The 21,331-nt window shown below is 39.6% G+C and overlaps 2 protein-coding genes across 2 annotated transcripts; one reads left to right on the top strand and one right to left on the bottom strand.

The window, feature by feature from the left end:
• Nucleotides 1-341: 341 nt before the first annotated feature.
• Nucleotides 342-10,080, bottom strand: HENMT1 (HEN methyltransferase 1). Its single transcript, XM_063165570.1, has 7 exons — nucleotides 9,782-10,080; nucleotides 7,625-7,753; nucleotides 6,040-6,152; nucleotides 4,956-5,090; nucleotides 4,374-4,556; nucleotides 2,629-2,806; nucleotides 342-1,302 (listed from the first exon to the last, which is right to left on the bottom strand). Exons 2-7 carry the CDS (start codon nucleotides 7,736-7,738, stop codon nucleotides 907-909), a joined length of 1,119 nt encoding a protein of 372 aa, XP_063021640.1. The 5' UTR covers nucleotides 7,739-7,753; nucleotides 9,782-10,080; the 3' UTR covers nucleotides 342-906.
• A 224-nt stretch (nucleotides 10,081-10,304) lies between these two features.
• On the top strand, nucleotides 10,305-19,204 carry PRPF38B (pre-mRNA processing factor 38B). Its single transcript, XM_063165568.1, has 6 exons — nucleotides 10,305-10,598; nucleotides 13,855-13,923; nucleotides 14,217-14,368; nucleotides 14,452-14,512; nucleotides 17,067-17,290; nucleotides 17,550-19,204. The coding sequence occupies exons 1-6, from the start codon at nucleotides 10,320-10,322 to the stop codon at nucleotides 18,403-18,405; spliced, it is 1,641 nt and encodes a 546-aa protein (XP_063021638.1). The 5' UTR covers nucleotides 10,305-10,319; the 3' UTR covers nucleotides 18,406-19,204.
• The last annotated feature ends 2,127 nt before the right edge of the window (nucleotides 19,205-21,331 follow it).

The raw sequence follows: 21,331 nt of genomic DNA, 5'->3' as shown, positions 1-21,331 counted from the left end.
TATCACAAAGTGACATCTATATTATCAGGAAAATGTGTCATTTGGATCCCATTCTTTTTCTAATCTAGAAGGAAAATTTTAAATTCAGAAGCTTGATCAGAAGTGTTCTGTTTAACTATTCTGACCATAACCAAACAATCAATACACACATTATTTCCCTTATATTCAGGATACTGCACACTTTTCTTGATGTTGGTGTTGGAGGGGTTTTTTTGATTGTGTTGTGGGGTTTTGTTCTTGTTAAATTTTTCCCATCTACTCTATTTGGATTTTACAGTTTTGAACAAAAGCTGCACATAAAAACACAGAAAATTTTTCAACTACACCAGAGATAGGTTAGCATTCACAATTGCTGCAGTTCTTTAATTCTTTTAATATTCTTTCAAAAACAGAACAAATATGCCAGTTTCATATTTCAATTCAGCGGGAACAACATTTGGTTTTCATCAAGGCTGAGTATGTACTCATCTTGAAAAAGGCATCTATAAATTTTAAAGAAATTAAGAAAAAACTTGCCCTAAACTTATGTCTGACTCACATTATTCAGCACAACACAGTAGATGGTAAAACAAACTGTCCTTGATACTAACAAGAGACTACCAGAAATCATATAGTAATGATGGCTACAATAAAGCAATAGAAAGCAAACAGATTTACTTCATTTTCTTCTTGGGAATGAATTCTTTCCTTTTAGCCCCTGATACTCACTTGAAACCCCTATGAGTTACTGTTACCTTTGTCAGAAGCACTCACCTTCACTCAGTGAGAGGTGCTGACAGATAACTACCACTGATGGAAGGTTAGAAAAGCTTTTGTGCTCTAGTTAGCATACAGAACATACCATTTGACAGCTTCTAAAAAAACCACTTTCATTACTTCACCTGAAGTTGGTTTGAGAAATCTGATCTAATTCTCTTCATTTTCATGTTCAATATTGAACATCACAGCAGAACCATCACTGCTCAGCGTGACCTTGCCTGCAATAAGCTTGCATAACTTCTCAAAGGTACCACAAAGTCGATTCACTTTGGGAAAAGAAAAGATTGTTCTGAGAGGTATGTAAACCTCATTTCCACTGACAAATGGTTCCATGTTTTTTTCAACAACCACTTTTCCAAGATAGTCAGAAAAATAGTCCATTGAAAGTTGGAATTTGGATTTTCTCTCAGGATCATCACTGTACTCCTGATGTTTTGACACTAAACGGTGCTTAATGATTTGGGCTGTGAAAATAACTTCACTGATCACTGCAGTCTGCAAGTACTTCTCATCTTTTAGACTTGGGTACACTGCTTTGAAGACCTTTACAATATACAAGAAAACATAAAATGTTTATCACTATCACAAGCTCAGATTTTAACAGCTGCTGTCCAAAAAAGCTGCTAAAATGGGAATATAATTTTTTATTCAATCCTGTTTCGCTTATTAAACAGTTTCAGGTGACAAAAACTAGGCAATATGAGCTGGTTTTCTTTATTACAACTACACTGGCAGTTAACTGAACTTAAACAAACACCCCAAAACCCAACAGGCAATACCTGCAAGATACACTTCTAGATCAGGCAAGGTAAAGCCCTGCAATTCTTCACCTCCTTTTAATAATTTTCTTACTTCTCACATTATGGAGTTCTGGGGACAGTTTTATAGTGATGGAGATTCTAAACTAGTTCTGAATTGCCATCTGGAAACCAAGACTACAGCATGTCATTTATTGTTTTCAGAGTCAAACATTAAATATGCTCTCACAGCTGTAAGGAATGCTAAAAATAAATTGTGACATCAAAATCTGGGGAACTGTAGTGTGTTACTGAGCTATAGTCCAAGGCTATTAAGGAAACTAAGCAGGCAATCTCATTCCCACCAGGTTATATGAGGTGTTTTGTACCAATGAAGTTCCACTGTCTATTTCTTACTTTCCAATTACACCTTGAAATGTTGAATTATTCCTATAAATTAGTTACCTTATAAAAATTAATTTGATAAGAAACACACAAAATTAACACTCTTGTTTAATCTCAAAGGATACCCATGTCAAAACTCTGCAAAATGACCCTATAACAGGAGCTTAATAATAAAAGCAATTTCTAGTACATGTCCATCACCTAGATGTATTTCCAAGTCTGGTGAGCATTAAAGACTATTTCATTAATCTGTTAAGGGCAATAGATGACAGATGACATTTCACATGCATAGAAATTTCCAATACAGGAATTACAAACGTTTTTTATAGCTTGGAAGCAATAAAAGATAAAGCCATAACACAACTTTACGTTTCAGTTCAAGTCACATTTATCAAGACAAGTTTTTTTTTAAATTTTTTATGTATCTGAAAAATCTGTGTCATTGCCAACAGCCACATAATAAATAAATAAATAAATAAATAAATAATAGCTGGCAGAAAGGAACAATTTCATTGCAAGGATAGGTATATTTTAAGATAAGAATGATTATCCATATTGTTATTTAGCAAGTACCCTAAAAATTTAAGGCCTCTGTACAACTGCAAACACAGAGACTGAGACTGTCTTGCTGTGATTATCAGCAGTATTTCCTGGTAACAACCCCACAGGCAGTCATAGGCAACTTTACTCTTTATTCACACCTCTAAAGGAAGAAAACAATACTTACTGTTTTGTAAACTGCTTCCATGGGTTTCTCAGACTGAACAGATTCAGCACTTTGAGGGTATTTTCTAAAAAACACACCTATTTGGGTACAAAACCCAACCTTCTCCATTCCTGTTGGTGGGTGCCCGACACCAGTAAATTCCACTGAGTAATCATAGCATCTAGCAGTCTCTAGAGCCCTAAGAAAGACCAATTATTCCAATCATATGAAATATTCATCTTTCCATGTGATAAAGAGCCATTCTTAAGGAGAATCAAGACTCTAAGGCTGCAAAGGCTTGAACATCATTTCTCTAACAATACTCCCAGGCCTGAAGATAAGCACTGTCACATCTTGTTGTACCAGAGCTGTAAGATGCTTACCATAATCTGAATCATTTAGTATCAGTAATTTAGCCACCCAAACATTACTGTTTCTTCTACAAAATGTGCATCAATGTTAATGCTCACAGCTGCTTACTCACCAGCCTGGAAGTCAGCTATACAATGATTTTCAAGAACAAGTTTATTTGAGAAGAACCCATGGAAAACATACACACCTTTAAACCACAAGAGACCAGTTAATAGAGAAAGTGTGGTTTGCTGTAAATATAGAAAGACTAAAATCTACCTAATCAAGGTTACAACAGTCTATATAACACCTAAATGAAAAGTATCTTGTATCATCAGCCAGTGTGAACAAATGGGGCAGGAAACCAAACCTGTGCTACCTACCTGCACTATTCTCCATGGAAAAGAAGAAAAGTAAATTAATATCTCATGTATTTTAGAGAATAATGTAATATTTCTATTTCACAACACAAAGGCTTTCTCATGTTTACAGCTCAGAAAATGCCCACATTTCTTCAGTGATACCAATATTTTAAATTCATATCTATCTAAAAGCAAAATCTAAATAAACTTGAAGTCACAGAAATTTTCTCTAAGGTATTCTAAGGTAGCTAATTACAGGCAGGTTTTAGTATTGTTATGTAGGGAAAAATACATGCTTCCAGCTTTGCAAAACCATTTACTCAAAAATCACTGGATACTTTAAAGTGTATGGCAGAAACAAGAGGCAAAATTTCCAGGACAGCTACACCAAGAGCTGGCTACTGAGGTATGGCATTCTTTACTGTACCATGTATTTTCTTCCACAACTGCTTGACAGCTGAATGATATCAGAGCATCCTATTGTCTCTTTGTCTTATTTTTATTACATTCCTGATATTAAGGGTAAGATAGATCTCATATAACCCTCTGTCATGCATATATGATCTGCATTAAATCCCTCACTGTGCCATGATCCATTAAACTATCCTGTGTGTTCAACATGCTGTGGCTATCTGATAAATCTGCTTGCATACTCTTACTGAGTGCTTTGGTTACACACCATATAAAGCAAGCCCATTCCTTGGATTTTATGAAGAATTTCTATAGCAGGGTATTAGGCAAAAATATTGATTGATACCTTATATTTCAGATGTGTTAATTGTCATAAAGATCTATAAAGAGTAAGTAAAAGTTTTAAATCTTTTTTTGCACAGCAGTTAAAGTAAAAGCCAATTTAACCATCATCATAAAATACAAAATCCACAGAAAAGGCTTAACCACTCTCAACAGCAAAGAGACCACCAAACCAGGAGGTGACACTTCACTGACAGAAAACCACATAAATGAACCTTTCTGAAAATGCACAGCCATTCACACTACTGGGCACTCAGAGCTGCATCATGTGCACCCAGCATATGATGTTCAGTACCTTACCAGCTTTGAAACTCTGCTTGGCTCCACTCGAATTTGTGGTCTGGATGCCTGTATAACATCACTCTTGGAAGCAAACAGTTGAATTCAGAATTTGGAGTGCTGATCACAACTATGCTTGGAGCCATGAAACCAAACACCACTTCAGGAAACTTCTTCAGCTCTGATTCTTCCAGGTGTTCTATTCTGAAAAGAGTAAATTGATGTCTTTGTTTAAAAACACACTACTGTAATCTTAACAACCAGTCAAAAGAACCCCAAACCCCTATTTGTAACTTATAATTTTACACCTATCTCTGCAATATGAGCACTGGCACTGTGGCCAAGTAGCAGCACAGGGGATTTTCTCTGAGCAAATCTCCTCTTGCATTTTGTACTTTTTCCTCAGTATGCTCTTCCTGCCATAAGCACTACCTAAATTACTTAGCATGATTAATTTAAACACAAGTTAGCAGCCACTCTTCTACTTTCTACTTTTCTACTTACACTCTTCTGCTTGAAAGGTTTGATCAAGTCTGTTTGGAGCAAGGACAAAATTCCAAACTGAACTCTAAAAAAACCATTCTGTATTGTGCTGATACTCACAGTTCAATACACGTCACCAAGTCAAAACCAAGCATGCAAGGATCTTTGTGGGCAACTGAACCATGATGCAAGGTAACAGTTAGGGATCTTTCAGATGGCTGCAAATAATCAACAGGAAGAGGAGACAATGTATGCCTACAAAAGTATTAAAAATATGTTACAGGAAGCACCTTAAGATGAGATAAATAGTGCATGAAAATGAACTAGCTAACACCCTGCATAGATACCTCATAAATTTCAAAAAGGTTTACTTGACATGGATATAACAAAGAATATGCAATACAAACACTTCTTCTAACTACCTATCATAGGACAGAAAGAGCAGAAGTTAATGCAGAAACTGTCCTTTGTTTACAAAAATTTCCATTATATTCTCAAGTCACCTGGAAAGCCACTTATAAATTCTGATAATAGTTAAATTCCAGATAGACAGTAAGTCTGGTTTGGACAAGCTTTGCAGGGTTTTGGGGGGAGTTTTGGCCAAGCATATTCCCTATTTTTCCCAAGTAAAATACACTGAGAAACCAAGTACATGTGCAAATTTCATTCTGAAGTACAGCATTAGACAAAACACAGAATAAATATTACATATAAAAGGTTACTTCTCCTCATTCTTGAGAAAGAGTGAGAGAAAACATCCAGATCCTACAGACTCACTGAAACTGTGTTAATCTGCTTTCAGTAAATCTACATCCATCCCTTGGACCAACGCTTCAAAGATCACATAAACCTTTCATTTTAGACAGGTTCTTAACCAGACCCCACACACTGAGCTAACCTTCCTATTTCAAAATGATAAACAAGTCCCCACCTTGGTGACTAAAGTCCCATGTACATCTCAAAAAGATCAAAACTGATCCTTCTGAAGACAATAATGTCACATATAAGCATACAGAGATATTCCTAACACCATGCACTAGTGCCTTTACAAACAGTGCATTTCTCAGATGTGCACACCCTGAGGCCTCTGCAAGCAGGGGGAATGACAGAGCAGCTTTTGGTGAGCTCCTGGCTCCAGCCAGGTGAACCCACCACACCACTAGGTAAAGACAAACACAAACCTCAAAGCAACCAAAGAGCTTACATTTTCTCTTTCATTACATTTGCACAGATATCTAGCCCAGCTAACACTTCAATGCAACTGCAGAATTTCAGCATCCAGAGAAGGCTGCAATCAGCACATCCTAAATCTGCCACCTGTAAATTACATATTAAAAAATTAAAATTATAGTATTAAGTAATTTCAAAGACTTGCATAAAATAAAAATTCCATACTTATCAAAATAACTTTTTAATACAAAGCATTTCAGAATCATAATTAAAATTTACAGCTGTAAGCAAGCAGGATAGATGCAGATTTGAAAATTCTTTTTAAAAAAATGTATATGAAGATCCTGCAAGATATTTTAAAAAGAATTAACCTTTTGTTACTACAGCTATAAACAAGTACATGTAGGACATCCCACTGACTCTGGAGAATGTCTTCCACATGAGCAACAGAAAAGTATGATTTCAAGTACAAAAGCTGCAGCAATTTTCACATTCACCACTGCTTTTCACTGGGCTGTTCTCCCCTCAAAACACTGAGAACAGGCTCACCAGCAGCCAAGTCAGCAGCAAAGAATCTGCATGAAACAAGTTTACAAGCTCAGTCTAATGTTTAAGTGGGGAACTTTGGGGATATTCAGACCATGAAGTCAAATAATAAGGCAGTCTTTCCTGTAAGCTAAAGAGATAGTCGAGTATGTAAACCAACTCCCACTGTTCCTTCTCAGGCTCAGTCAAGGTTGAAGCACACTGCTGCTCCCCATGTGAAAATCCTGAGTTGTTTCTACCCAGTTTATCTACTGTCTGTGTAAACCCTCCCACCCCTTCCACATCCTAAATGAGAAAACCCAAACCTTTAAAGACAGATGCAACACTGGTGAATATGTTCTATTTTAAAGCATATTACAGTGCCATGGCATCATAGACTGGGTTACATTTTTATTAGCTACCAGAAGTATGATCACATAAGTAATGCAGGTGCATCAGTTTCTTGCATGCCCTATTAACATCACTTTAAGGGTTAAACACTGCAGACTTGAGAAGATCTTTTTGGGAAGGAAGTGAGGAGGACACAGAATATTACTTAAACAATTTAGTTTTTCACAGTGAGTAGTAAAACAAAAGTTCTGGTATATTGGGGGAACACAGGTAACAAGACAGCTAGAGGGGTCACAAGACCTTAAGAAAGTGGAGATGAGTTAGCCTCACATAATCCCACACTCTCAATGTCACTTCTCATCTGAGATGCAAATGATGAAATAAACCTGACACACTACATGGAACTAACTCTCTGGAAAGCAAAACCCCACTATGAGGAAAGCAACTTGAACCAAATTCCGCAGCATTATATTAAAAACAGAATGCCCACTACATTCAAAAACAATCTAAGGCATTTCTCTTTTTTAAATATTCTCTTCTTCCTGTCAAGTAACATTAATTTTATGCACCCCTGCAAAACAACATATCACAAGGTATCTGCTAAGGACATTCAGTTTTAACACTCCTTCACTACTATTGTTTGGTAATTAGGTCAACAAGTTATTTATGCATTTTGCGTCCCTGAGATGCCAAGTGTCAATTTACTTCCAAGTTAATAACCGAAAGAGACAAAACATACCAACCTTCTTAGGTTTGTACTTCTCCACTAAATCTTTAACAAACTGGTAGCGTTGTTTGTACAAAGGAGGTTCAAATTTAATCATTTGCCTAAACTCTTCTTTGAAGTTCTTATCCATAGTATTCTGGGAATCCTAAAATAAAAAGTTAACTCTTATTTTCTGAAGCACTTCACAATACATCCAATTACAAAGTTTGTTGTTTTCAGTGGTGTTTGAGTCCCAATTAAGCAGGGGCAGACCTGATCTGACTTCTATTCAAAGAATGACAAACATTGGGATTAGCACGATTAGGCAGTTCTCTCCATACGTAATTATGAAAATAACCTTATGCAAACGACTATAAATCATATACAAATCCAAAAAGGCAAATTTCATAATCTGTCACTCTCCATCCGGCACACCGGGACAGAGACCATAACCAAACACTACAACCAAACGCATCTGGGCCAAGCCTGCGCGCAACTTGATTGTTCTACGAGGTCTTTTACACACAAATAAAAACATGTTTTTGTGTATATATACGCACAAAAGCCGGCTCGGTGTTCAGGCCAGTCCCCCGGCGCCCCAGAGCTCAGCGGGCCTGCTGGGCTCCCCTCAGCAGCGCCCGCCTGACCCCGCCGGCTCCTCAGCCGCCCCGGCTCCCGATCCCAGCCGGCTCCCGACCCCGATATCCACTGCCCCCGGCCCAGCCACCCCCTGCCCTAGCCGAGGCTCCCCCGCGCTTCCCGTCCACCTTCTCTCCCACGGCGAGCTCCCGCCTGGCACAAGCGGCCGCCCCTACGGGGGTGCGGCACCTCCGGGCAGCGCCGGGAGCTGCAATGGGCAGCCCCCAGTGCGGGGGGTGTTCCCTAAGGCGCTTCTGTGATAGACGGTAAATGGGCTCCAACGAGCGTTCCGCGGCCCACCTGTTCTACAGACCCGTGCCAGCCTCCCTCAGTGTCATTTAAAGTGATTGGCAACCGCGAGCGGTGTCCCCACTTTTTTACACTAAACCCCCAAAATCTCGCCACTCCTCATGCCAGTCCCTTGCGGTGCTGCTGTGTCTAAAGCCGCGTGTGCTCCGCCACAGACGGAAAGCGCGCTAGGGAGCTGGTTGTCATACACAGTGAACTAACCCTGACTGGGGGAGTGCGGCAGAGAGCACACACATCCAAAATCGATGTCTTTTGCAGCGTTTCATTAAGTATTTTCCACGCTAGGGCAAATTTGTCGCTCGGTGAGCAGGCAGCTGTGTAGTGCATGGTGAAAGTAGAAAGGAAAGTGTGGCTCTAAATGTCCCATTTCTTCTGTTAACAGCATGCAAAGCGTTTGCTAATCACAGGGCAGGGCTGGTATTAATACAGCGTAGGCCTAGGTCCCAGTGGGACCTAGAAGGAGGCAGGACTCAGGTGGAAGTGAGGGGGATAAAGTTAGATAAGTTGCATAATTCAGTGCCCTTTTAAGATTTCAGAATATTCTAGAAATGTGTATGCCAACTTTTGGCTAACATTTTACGTTTTGTGGCCTAGACAGAGCACATAGTTACTCCTTTTGGCTGCTAATTGTTTAACCCTTAACTATCACTTAGTACCTACATCTCAACTAGATAATTCTATAAATTCTGGCCAGTTTTGTGGGTTTGTTTTTTTTTTTTTTGGGTTTTTTTTTGTTTGTTTGGTTTTTTTGTTTTTTTTTTTTACCTCAGAGAAAGGTTTATTAATAGAAGTCTTTTACATAGCAGCTTCCAATTCTATGGATTCTGAGGTATGCTGTGAAATTCTAATTACAAGTCAGTATAATGGATTCTTTAGAACAAAAAAGAACAAAAAACGTATAGAGAAGAAGAGTAGTAAAGTTAACAGTAAAATTCAATTAGTAACACATTGCAAATTCACACAATGTTCTAATAGTTCATAAGACTTCACCCCGAGACATATCACTGTAAGTAAAACTTTCAGAATTATCAGCTGTTATAATTCTCCACTCTGAACAACATAGTCACAGAGATATCCTTTCTGATTGCTCTAATAATGACATTTGATTGGAGATCCAATCTTTGGAAGATTGGGAACATGAAAGAGATGCTGTGGCCCCCTCCGGGGCTACAGCACACTGAACATTTCTGGATGTTCAGTCTGGATTGGGCTTGAAGCAGCCTGGTCTAATGGAAGGCGTCCCTACCCATGGCAGGGCTTGGAACCAGACAGACGGTCCTCAAGGTCCCCTTCCAACCCAAGTCATTCTGTGACTTCTTTGCTTCTCTGCTGCTGTGGAGGCAGAAGCGGCCAGCGCCAGCTGTGCCGTGGCCTCATTACCACCGACAAAGGACCGAAGGGACCACTTTTCAACTTTGTAAATTCCGGGGCTTAATCCACAGAACTCCGTGTGACGGTGTCAGCAGCTGCCCCCCGCCGGGTCACGGAGTCCCCTCGCTCTCCTGGCCATGATGTCCCGCCCGTCGGGTCCCCGCGCTGCCGCCAGGCGAGGCCAGGCGAGGCCAGGCGAGGCGAGGGCGGAAACGGCCGCGCTGTGGGCGGGCGGGGCCGCGCGAAGGCTCCGCGGCTCCCCCGCCCTTTCCCCGCCGCGCCCCGCGGGTCGGTGACGCGGCCCCGGAAGGCGCCGCCGTCACTTCCCCGGCCGCCATCTTGTCGGGGCTGAGGCAGCGCCCGCCGGCCCCGCTCCGTGTGCGCGGCCCGCCTGCCCCGAGCGCCGACCCGCCATGGCCAACAACAGCCCCGCGGTGGCGAACTGCCAGGGGCAGCAGGTGGCCCAGCACCCGCCCGGCGCCGTCCCGCCCGTGCAGCAGCCTCTGCAGAGCGGGGGCCCCAAGCCGGCGGCCTCGGGCAAGCAGGGCAACGTGCTACCGCTGTGGGGCAACGAAAAGACCATGAACCTGAACCCTATGATCCTCACCAACATCCTGTCGTCGCCCTACTTCAAGGTGCAGCTCTACGAGCTCAAGACCTACCACGAAGTGGTGGACGAGATCTATTTCAAGGTGAGCCCGCGGGCCGCGCTGGCGCCGGGCCCAGTTTGGCTGCGGCCCGCGCCTTTTCGCCCCTTATCTTGCGGTGAGGGATGGGAGTAAGTATCGGTTCTGTTGCTGAGCTGGGGGAATCCGAGGCTCTGCCTTCTCTGCCTCACCAAAGAGGCGAGTTCCGCGTCGGATTTGGAATTGCCGAGCTGTAAATGGGTTTCGGAGAGGGCAGCCGGGGCGGTGGGGGCGAAATGGCCGTCTGAGGGCTGCGCCTTCAGCCGGAGCGGGCGGCAGGGCGCGGATCTGTGCCGCCGCCGAGCCCGGCCCTCCCGCCGCGCGGGGCCGCCTGCGCGCCCCGTACCCACCCGGGAGCCATGGCGGTCACTCACCCTGGGTGTCTGCGTGTGGCCTTCATCCTCAGCTCCAGGTTAGGATTGCCTCCTCTGTAACTCAGTTTACAACTTAACGAGTTCCTTTTAGTGCTTCTCTTGCCGTTAGGTGAGATGTGCTGGGGAGATTAATGGTCTGTATCAGGGCACCCATGTCTCGGTTCTTGTTTTGTTAGCAGGATTGAATCAGTTTTGCACCGAGGCTTCCATCAAGCCACTCTCCCAGGTAGAGGTATGCATAATTAATGCTAATCAACGCAGCAACTTTCTTTGTTCTGATAACGAGACCAAAATTTAGATAATTCAAGGTTAGATAATTAATTTAGTCACCTGTGTTTTGGTTGTTACTGGCGTATTTTTTCAGGTGAATTCATTTTGCTTGATAATGTTACTGTGTCACCTGGTGGATTTCAGTATATTTGAAATTAATAAAATAAAAAGCAAAGGTAGCCTTTTTGTTTCATTTATCCAAGCCAAATCAAGTTACTTCAGGCACCAGAATTGTGAAAACTAATTCCACTACAGTATTTTGAGATTTTTGGCAGTTTGCACTTACTTATGCTACTGTTTTTTCATGTAAAGATAGCTTTTCTCTGCCTGTGCTCTGTCATTTGGAGCTGATTATTTATTTCTCCTAATACATAGTGTAACATATATAGTCGGCAGTATCTCTCCAGTTAATTTACTACGTTTCATGTGTGAGAGACTCGTGACTATCTAAATGGAAAGCAGCAGAGTTTACTTAAGCAATTGATTTTTAGAGCTGAAAAAGTTATGAAAGAAATGTATTTTCAGAAACATTGAGAGCTGTCTCTATTTTTAAAGTGAGCCCCTTCAGATGCGCTAAAAAGTATTTGGTGCAATTTGTCATATTTGTGCTGGTAGAGCTCAGCAGCAGTAGGTGGGATAGTTCATTTGCTTGACCCACAGTTTCAGTTTTATCTTAAATTTGGGAAGAATTTTCAGAAGCCATTAAAAACCTGCATGTCGATCTGATTTATTTACTGAACTTGACAGTTAGTGACTCAAAACTGCATGCTAAATAAAGAGAAAACTCAGCCCCTTACTCACTCATGAGTAATGGCTGTGAGGGAGAAGATAACCTGATGGTTCAGCTGCTTCATTGATATTAATAAGATCTGAATTCTCTTCATGTTTTAAGATTCCTGAATAATTGCTGTGGGGTTTTTTTTGTTAGTTGTTTTTTTGTTTTGTTTTGGTTTTTTTTAATGAGTTGTGGGGTTGGGTTTTTTTTAATGACCTGTCATAGCAGCTGTATCTTTCAGTGTATTTGTCTGTCTAAGAATCAAGTGGCTCTTCTAGAAAATACTAGAATGCTGGGTGCTGGATTATGAGGAAGGGTGATAGTAAGTCAAACAGGCAGCTGGTGATAAGCACCATCTTTGGAGATATGGGTTGTGTCCAGATGTTTGAATTAATTCGTTTGTAATTCTGGGCTCCTGTTTCAGTTCTGTATCTACGAAGTGCAGGACTTCCTTTTTCTTTATCCCTGACCTTAACGCCATGTGCATGTCCTCAGATTCATTTCATCTGTGTACTTCCAACAAGTTAAGCATGCAAAGCAGTCTTGGTGGGATCAAAACTTTAATTACTTCTTTTTGAAATTAATATTGTTTTCAGGGTTTTGTTGTTTGTTTTAATTGATACCTGTCAAAACCAGCATGTTTACATTGACTATAATTAAAGTTGAAGACTAGGTTTGTGATAATGTTATACTCAATCCTTTGACTAAAAAATACTTTTCATTTCCTGTGAGAGGCAATACTGTATAACCAGAGGGATATGTAGGATTATTTGTGTAGTATTTATGAACTTCTCATGCTAACAGTACAGGAAGTCGTAGTGAATTTTGAATTCTACAGTGTTGGCATCTCTCATATTTCCTGTTTGGTAAAGACAGCAACTGTAAAACCCCAAACAAACAGTTCAGTAACTTCTACTGTTAGTGTGTCTCTGATGTCATGTGATTGTGTACAGAATTGGTTTTATTTCATGTTTTGTTAACGAATCTTAATTTGTGAAGTACCGTACAGCATGAACTCTTATTCCCAATCCACTGTAGCACCGTTGTACCATTTTTGTCTTCTACATATATTTTAAGTTGATGTGTTTAGAAAATATACCTGTTCATTGAGCCAGGTATTGCTTCTCTGAATTTCAGAATATCAACAATAGCATAGGCAACTATGTCGTTCTGAGCTTGTTTATGACTCTTATTGTCAAGTTTTATGAATGGTGTTGATTAACTTTGTTTGTGCACTCATCCCTAAGTGTATCTCAAAAGATTTGTCTTCAACAAATTTTACATCCCTGCAGTCTAAGAGAAAAAACTTTGACTTTATGTTAAAATACTACCCTTAATAAACGTATTTCTTTTGTCCTATTAGTAAGAGATAAAATAAATCTCTAGTTAAGTTTACTTCAAAAATGAGACTTAGGAATGTGAGACTGTATGTTTTGACTTTTGTAGCTGTCATCAGCAGTTATCACTTAACTTGTAAGGAGATGGTTTAAATAAAGGCAGTTGTCCAGTCACCCAAGGAAATAGTAATGATGGGGTTTAGTCATAAAGTATTTGAAAGAACGTGGAGTATAGAATAAGCATGGATGTTTTCTTTGGGGTTATGGGATTTGTTTAAATTTCTTTCACGATTTTGGCTGTAATTTCTTAATGTGGTAATTAAAATAGCCAAGTGCTTTGCTTTAATGACAAAGCAGACTTCATTTTGAGATTGCTAGAAGACAGTTTTTTAAGATTGGTTTAGGATATCCATTGTTAAATCAGGCTTGTGTGGTCACCTAAACATTATGAAGGTTGTAATTGTAATTTTCTTTCTTTCCTCCTGTCCCCCACCTCACCCTTTCAGGTAACACATGTTGAACCATGGGAAAAGGGCAGCAGAAAAACAGCAGGCCAGACAGGGATGTGTGGAGGGGTAAGTAGAAGTACGTGCCTTCTTAAATATTTCTGTCTGGTAAATAACGTTTCAAAGCATAGATAAAATGTGCTTGTATGTTGGCTCAGTCTCTGATATAAAACACTTATTACAAAGAGTAGATACATTCTTCTTACTTCCAAAGCAATGGATGTCAGTAGTGTTACTTTTTCCCCATAGCTTTGTTTGTAGATTTAGATTTTATACTGTGTTAGTTCTCATATTCTTTTGTAGGTTTGGGATAATGTCTTTGTGACTTCCTGCATCCTCACCTAACTTTCTGCTTTTGAAAGGTGCGTGGTGTTGGAACTGGAGGAATTGTGTCTACTGCTTTTTGTCTGCTCTACAAGTTATTTACACTGAAGCTCACTCGTAAACAAGTGATGGGCCTTATCACTCATACGGACTCCCCGTATATTAGGGCTCTTGGATTTATGTATATTAGGTAAGTATCAATATCATCAACTAATGACTGATCCAGTATGCAGAAAGCTGTATTAAAATTTTATATTGTTTTTGTGCTTAAAGGTACACACAGCCTCCTACAGATCTATGGGACTGGTTTGAATCCTTTCTTGATGATGAAGAGGTATGTCGGCGAGGGTAATAATTTATTTTCTTTTGTTTCTTTTCATGTTACTACTTTAGGCTTAAACATTGCTCAACAGGGTTTTCTGTAGTTTGAATGTTACAGTGTTAAGTTCTTGTAATATTAACAATATGTATGTTAATTGGTGCAGGAAACAGGTTTGAGCTGAGACCTGGGTAATTTCTCTTAGATATTGAAGATCTAACAGATTTTTTCATTGGTTAAGATGTTACTGTGTCACATTTGCAAAACCATGTGGAACAGGTGTACTGAATCAGAATGCAGACAGCAGGCTGTGTGAATGTGTCTTCTGTGTTTTTTAAAATCAGTTACTTTTAGGTAAGGTGTAGTAAGTCATGCAAGTGCTAAATTTGTATTATCACTTTATTACTGGGATAGGGGAATTGATGGTTACATAAAAGAGTGGGAATGGTAGAAACCAACATTCACCTTCGAAAATTCTGCCAGAAATCTCTGTGGTTATTATTCATGTCCTAGAACAGCTAAACCCAGGATTTCTTCAGAGAAGAAGCAAAAAGCCTGATTATTGCATAAGATGGCTTTATCTCTGGAATCTTAATGTCTTTGTTATTGGGGCAGATAAAGGGATGAGTTGCTAACTGAAGAAATTCAGTAAAGAAGATTGCATTATTATTCAGTCAGATAGGAGAATACCTTTGGTATCCTAGTCCCGATTTACTCTTTGGAGAAACAGTAGGGAGCTGGTGGGTAAGGTTTCTTGGGCTATGAAGTTGAGTACACAGTCTGCTGCATACTGCTGCAATTAAGATTTATTGAGCAGGTTTGAAATTACATTCTAAATTTAAGACTAGAACAGGAAGGATCACTTGCCATCTCAGTGTGACAATAGGCATTTACTTGAAGAAATTTCAAATGTTGTAGTTGCAAATAATGTCCAAATACTGGTAATAAAAATAGTGTTAATTACACCTGTGTCTAACTGCAATGCAGTGTATTTATTTTAAACATTTAAAAATTTCATGCTAAGTATCAAAAACATTGAGCAAAGGAAACAACTGGTGATTTCAGGTAAACCCATGCTATAGTCAATTTTTAACAAAAATGAAAAAAATTGGACTTGAATCAATGTAATGTCCTTCTCCCCCAGCTGGGATTAGCTAATAAGCATTCCTCTCCACAACGTTGGACTGTAATTTATGAGAAGCATTGGGGTGGCTTCATTCTCAGGGTCACACTAAGTCAATTTCAAGGACAGTAAAGCAGTCACAAGTACAATGCATTGTGCAGGTCTTAACTGGTCCATTATTCAAAGCATTATTTTTTAGTTTATACATTTCAGTTCTTGCTGATGCTGGGTATCAAGATGTGTTTATTTCTTGTTGCTTAAAATCTCCTACTATGCTTTTGGAATTAGTGTTTCTTTCCCAGCTGCTATCAGTAGCTTTCTGTTATGTAGAAAACCTGCTTGGGGCTGCTTAAGTTTCTTACCAGTCCTGGTCAAACTCAGTAGGATGAAGCAAATTTTCATATATGGAATTATTTAAACCTACAGGATTTTTTTTCCCCTCCAGTTCTTAAAATCTGGAAGCAGTTCATCTTTTGTCATGCTGCTGTGAAAACCTTCCCAGGACACAGTTACTTTTCAGAATGCTTCTTATGTTTATTTTGTTTAACTGTACGTACTCTCCAGGTGCTACGTTTAACTCCTCTTTTTCTTCTTTAGATCTCTGCAGCGATTATATTTGGAAAAACTGTATATCTGAACACTTAAATGTGTGTGAGTGCAAGCAGTTTTACGTTCAGATTTTCTCTTCCTGTTTAGATAACAAATCTCACTTTCCTTGTGTGCTTGCACTATAGGTTTGGGACTGACAATAGCTGACTAACATGTCCTGAGCTGTGAGAGGGCATAGCAAGAAGGCCTTCATGCGGTAATGACCCTTTTCAGAGACAATGGTCATCATGGATTATGCGTTTCCAATTATTTGTTCATTTATTTATTTTTTTACATATTTCTAAATTAGAAACCTCACTGCTTCATGGCAGTTGGTTTGCTATTGCTTCCAATTCTGTTAGGATGCCATTTTGTATTAGAGGTCTTTCTATGATCATTTTTAGATAGGCAATGATGTAGTTCATAAATGATTTAGGCCACAGGGTTGGGTATGATGGTACACAGTTGTATATCCACAAAATGGAGTATTAAATGTAGTTTCAGAGGACTTCTCAACTTTGTGGCATTAAAATACAATGCAAAATCATACCATATAACCAGACTGTGTAAGGGGATTTTGTGTTAATCTCTTCATCAACAGTCCCTTACCATCCAGATGGCTGCAGGATTAGTATGTGCCTGCATGCATATATATTAAGTCCCATTCCCTATCTGTAACATTCTGCCAAATCCAAAGGGTGCAGAGTTTGAATTTCTCTAAGGAAATGTATTAGAATATGAGACAAGTAAACTTTCATAATCATGAGACTTCAGTAGGACAGTAATGTAGCAGCATTTTTTTTTAATCAGTAAAGAATATTTTTGACCATCAGGATACTTTTTGCTTGTATTTTGCAGGACCTGGATGTGAAGGCAGGTGGGGGTTGCGTTATGACCATAGGGGAGATGCTTCGTTCCTTCCTCACTAAGCTTGAATGGTTTTCCACGTTGTTTCCAAGAATTCCTGTGCCGGTCCAGAAAGCCATTGACCAGCAAATCAAAAGCAGACCTAGAAAAATCAAGAAAGATGGCAAGGAGGGGATGGAGGAAATAGACCGGCATGCAGAACGTAGACGTTCAAGGTCACATAAACATTATTTTAAAAATTAATGTTAAAAGTTCAATATCGAACTACTTATTACCACCAACATGTTGTCTTTTCACTGAAATAGGTTTTAAGGCAACAGTTTATGGATGCTAGTGGACTAAAATATAAAATAATCAGATGATATTTTCTATTTAAGATTAAATACAAACTCTGTCTGTAAAGTATAAATTGGAAAGAGGATTTCTTAACTATTGAAGGAGGTGTTTCATGTAGAATGTCTTCTATTTTAAAAGGTCTCCAAGACCAAGATCCATCAGTCCCAGGAGGTCTCCCAGAAGATCCAGAAGCAGAAGTCACCATCGGGAAGGCCATGGATCATCTAGTTTTGATAGAGAACTAGAAAGAGAACGAGAACGGCAGAGATTAGAACGTGAAGCAAAGGAGAGAGAAAAGGAAAGGCGGAGATCCCGAAGTACTGATCGCTCACTGGAACGGAGGCGAAGCAGAAGCAGGGACAGATACAGAAGCCGGAGTCGAAGTCGTGACAGGAAAGGAGATAGAAGAGACAGGGACAGGGAGAGAGAGAAAGAAAATGAACGGAGTCGGAAAAAAGAGAGAGATTATGATAAGGAAAGAGGTAGTGAGAGGGAAAAAGATCGATCTAGAGAAAGGTCAAAAGAAAGGAAAAGTAAGGGTGACACAGAGGAGAGGAGACACAAGGATGACAAAGATGAAAAGAAACACCGTGATGACAAGAGGGATTCCAAAAAAGAGAGAAAGCATAGTAGAAGTCGAAGCCGGGAAAGAAAGCATAGGAGTAGGAGCCGAAGCAGGAACACAGGTAAGCGCAGCAGAAGCAGGAGCAAAGAAAAATCAAGTAAACATAAAAATGAAAATAAGGAGAAGTCAAATAAAAGAAGTAGAAGCAGAAGCAGAGGAAGAACAGATAGTGTTGAGAAGTCCAGAAAACGAGATCAGAGTCCCAGCAAAGAAAAATCTAGGAAGCGTAGCAGAAGCAAAGAACGTTCCCACAAACATGATCACAGTGATAGCAAGGACCATTCTGACAAACATGATCGTCGAAGGAGCCAAAGTACAGAACGAGAGAGCCAAGAAAAGCAACAGAAAAACAAAGATGAGACTGTGTGAATTCTTTCAAAAGTGGATCACATTGAATCCTATAAATGTTTGATTAAATCCTGCTTATTTTTTCTTAAAGTTGAGATTGTGCAGTAGTTGATGAGCACTCTTCTCCAACCTCCCTCTAGGCTGCAGATTGTCATTTCCTATTTTCGGTAGGGAAGTGCCTTTGTAAACCCATTCAATGCATTGACGGTTTCAAACCATTTGTTTAGTTTAATTTGTAATGCCGAGATTGTTCTTGCATTTTTATTGTTCAGATGTTTCTGAAATGTACAGTCTGTACATATGTCCTGAAAATGTTTTAATTCCTTTGGCATGGTTGCCATGTTGGTTAAATTTGTATGAGGCAATAAACTGCCACTAATTATACTTTCCTTTTGTAGACGTGGAATTATGGTTTGTATCCTGAAGTTAGCATGGCTGTGCTTTCCATAATAGTATGGCTTTTAGGGATGGATCTGGAATGTGTATTATAGCTGAGATATTTATGTGCGTACAATGTACATTGAGGGCTGCAGATTTAGAACTAACATTTATGCCCACTGTATCTGCTGTTTTGTCCAAAGCTTTTAAAATGTATTATGTTGATCACCAGTGGTGTTAAATTGAGTGGACTTTCAGAGATAGTGGTTTTGATGCAAGGATTTAGATTACGTTGGGGCTTGTTTAGTTGTTCTGTAAAAAGGCTACCTCAAGCGGACACTGTAAAGATTGACAGATGAGTACCGTAGCCATCTATGCATTTTATTTGTTTGAAGAAAATCCATGTAAGCTTCCTTTTTTTTTAAAAAACACAGTTTATCCATTTGTGGTCCTTTAATGTTTTTAAGCAGCTGCACTCTGTCATTTATGATAATCCTGGGCTAATAAAGGCATTTAAGATGGGAAGAGGGAGGTAGGAAGAAGAAAAATATCACAAAGGATTTCAGTTTCAAGCTTCCAAAGCATTTTATAAGTGTAAACATTTAAAGTAAGAATTAACTGATAGTGTCCTTTTTTAATTCATATTTTCTACAAATAGTAAAGATCACAGGTTGTGCTGAACATTTCATCTGGCAGATTTTTTTTTTTAAACAGGTTGTTAGATGGAAAAACCAAAATGCATTATAGAAGAAGATCATATCATTAAAGTCCAAGTCTATTTCATAGATTATTCTGATGACTTGTGTACTCAGTGAGGAGAACCACCTGGAATAAACTCTCAATTAATTCCTTTGTATTGAGTGTCAGCTTTTCCCTGCACGTTCATGGCCAGTTAAAGAGTGCTTCAGTTCCTCCACGTTTTATTTTCAGATCAAGTGACACTTTGTATGAATAAGAGATTTTATATAGTAAGTGACTTACAACAAAGATGTAGCAGACACAAGAAATGCTGCAGCCCCAAGAGAGGAAGAATATGAAGTGGGAATCAATCATGAAGTAACCCGAGGGTAGAAATACAATATTTACGCCTTTTTTGCTTCTGTGTGGTGCAGGTCATCAAGGCATATTTTAAACATCCAGGGAAAACAGTGTTTTGACTTCCAACAGTATACTTTATTCCATAGTATTCCAAGAAGTAAACTTTTTTCTTCCTCCCTTCTCTTCCTGTTTTCTGAACTGTAATGGTCTTTATCACCATGATCCTTAGTAATCAACATTTTTTAGGACTGGTGTTGTTAAGGTTGTCTGCTTATATTTGCGTTACCTGATTTTAAGTCTGAACTTGAAACAAAACTTAAGCTTCAACAAATTCATTCCCTTGCAGTGTAAAACTAAAATACTGAGCTTTCATTTAAGATTGGAGAAGAAAAAAAATACCCTGTCTAGTAGATAACTAGAACTGTTTCTGCAGTCTGCCAAGAGATTGCATGGATTCTGTCCAGTGATGGCAACTTTAATTTATCTTGTTTGTGTCTAGAGGGCTTCTTTTGGCCTTGTTTTTAACCTTCAGTTTCTGAAACAAATATGTTCTTGGGCAGAGAGGCTGCAGAACCAGTGTTTTGTCAGGGAAAATGGATTGCTGATTTCCAGTTGTTCCTTCAGGCCTCTTCCTCTTCCAAGACTGTTGGTCAGTACAGTGGAAAAATGGTTTATTTGCAGGAAAAAATGCAGGTATTTGAGAGACAATCTTTGACCTGAACGTGGACAAGTACTGTCACACTAAAACAAAGATTTTGAATATTTTGCTACAGCGCGTGCAAAGACTGGCTCATCCCAGAATCTCTTTACAAGTGCAATAATTTCAGGACTGTGCTTTTATTTTCCTATTTTATAAGTAGTCCTTTCCAACCTCTGAATTTAATACAATCGATAGAGTTAGCAGTGTAATGCACAGTGCAATATTCGCTGCCAACCAAGACCTGTAACAATTACTTGAATCAAGACACCTGTCTAAAGTTATCCTTAGGATTTACTGTCCTACAGCTCTTCAGTTTGTATCCAGGGTTTCTTAATTCCTTTTTGTCTTTCTTTGATGCCATTGTTATTATTTCATGTTCCTTAAAAAGGAAAGCAGAAGGAGCTGCAGGGCTGTGAAAGCAGCACTGATGAGCAGGGGTGAGCTAGTGGAGGCACCAGTGCTGCCCACTCTGTGCAGTTGTTGCAGTGCAGTACAGGTGCACTGGACATTCATCTCAGGGGCATTAGAAGGAAATTTCCGCCAGTTTTAGCTGGAGGAGCTGTGGTTGCAGAGCTGTTGTCTCTCAGTCTGTGCACTCTTCAGTTCTCAGGGTAAATGACCATGACCGAAGCACTATGAACCCCAAGTTTGCATAGTATGCCACGTGTCCATAATAGCCTAGGATAGTTATCCTTGTGAAGCCTCATCTGGCTTGGGAATTTCCTGTGGCTCCAATGCTGAGTACTGGAATATAATATTAGTAGTCTCATACAGCATACAAGTTCCCCTCTTTAGGGGAACCTGAAGGAATTTGATGAATTCTGCTGGCTT

The sequence above is a fragment of the Melospiza melodia genome, chromosome 11 (genome assembly GCF_035770615.1).
Source record: "Melospiza melodia melodia isolate bMelMel2 chromosome 11, bMelMel2.pri, whole genome shotgun sequence".
Lineage (NCBI taxonomy): Eukaryota > Metazoa > Chordata > Aves > Passeriformes > Passerellidae > Melospiza > Melospiza melodia.
The sequence above is the reverse complement of the archived record's forward strand: the minus strand, read 5'-3'. Positions and strand labels throughout refer to the sequence as shown.

Bases quoted from the DNA above. Each gene is read 5' to 3' on its own strand.
- HENMT1 (XM_063165570.1), bottom strand. From the start codon at position 7,738: ATGGATAAGAACTTCAAAGAAGAGTTTAGGCAAATGATTAAATTTGAA. The intron at 5,091-6,039 runs GTAAGCTCTTTG...ATACTTTTGTAG, and splicing joins AATGTAATGAAAGAGAAAAT to GCATACATTGTCTCCTCTTC. The intron at 4,557-4,955 runs GTGAGTATCAGC...TACTCTTTTCAG, and splicing joins TTGGTGACGTGTATTGAACT to AATAGAACACCTGGAAGAAT.
- PRPF38B (XM_063165568.1), top strand. From the start codon at position 10,320: ATGGCCAACAACAGCCCCGCGGTGGCGAACTGCCAGGGGCAGCAGGTG. The intron at 14,369-14,451 runs GTAAGTATCAAT...TTGTGCTTAAAG, and splicing joins CTTGGATTTATGTATATTAG to GTACACACAGCCTCCTACAG. The intron at 17,291-17,549 runs GTCACATAAACA...CTATTTTAAAAG, and splicing joins GCAGAACGTAGACGTTCAAG to GTCTCCAAGACCAAGATCCA.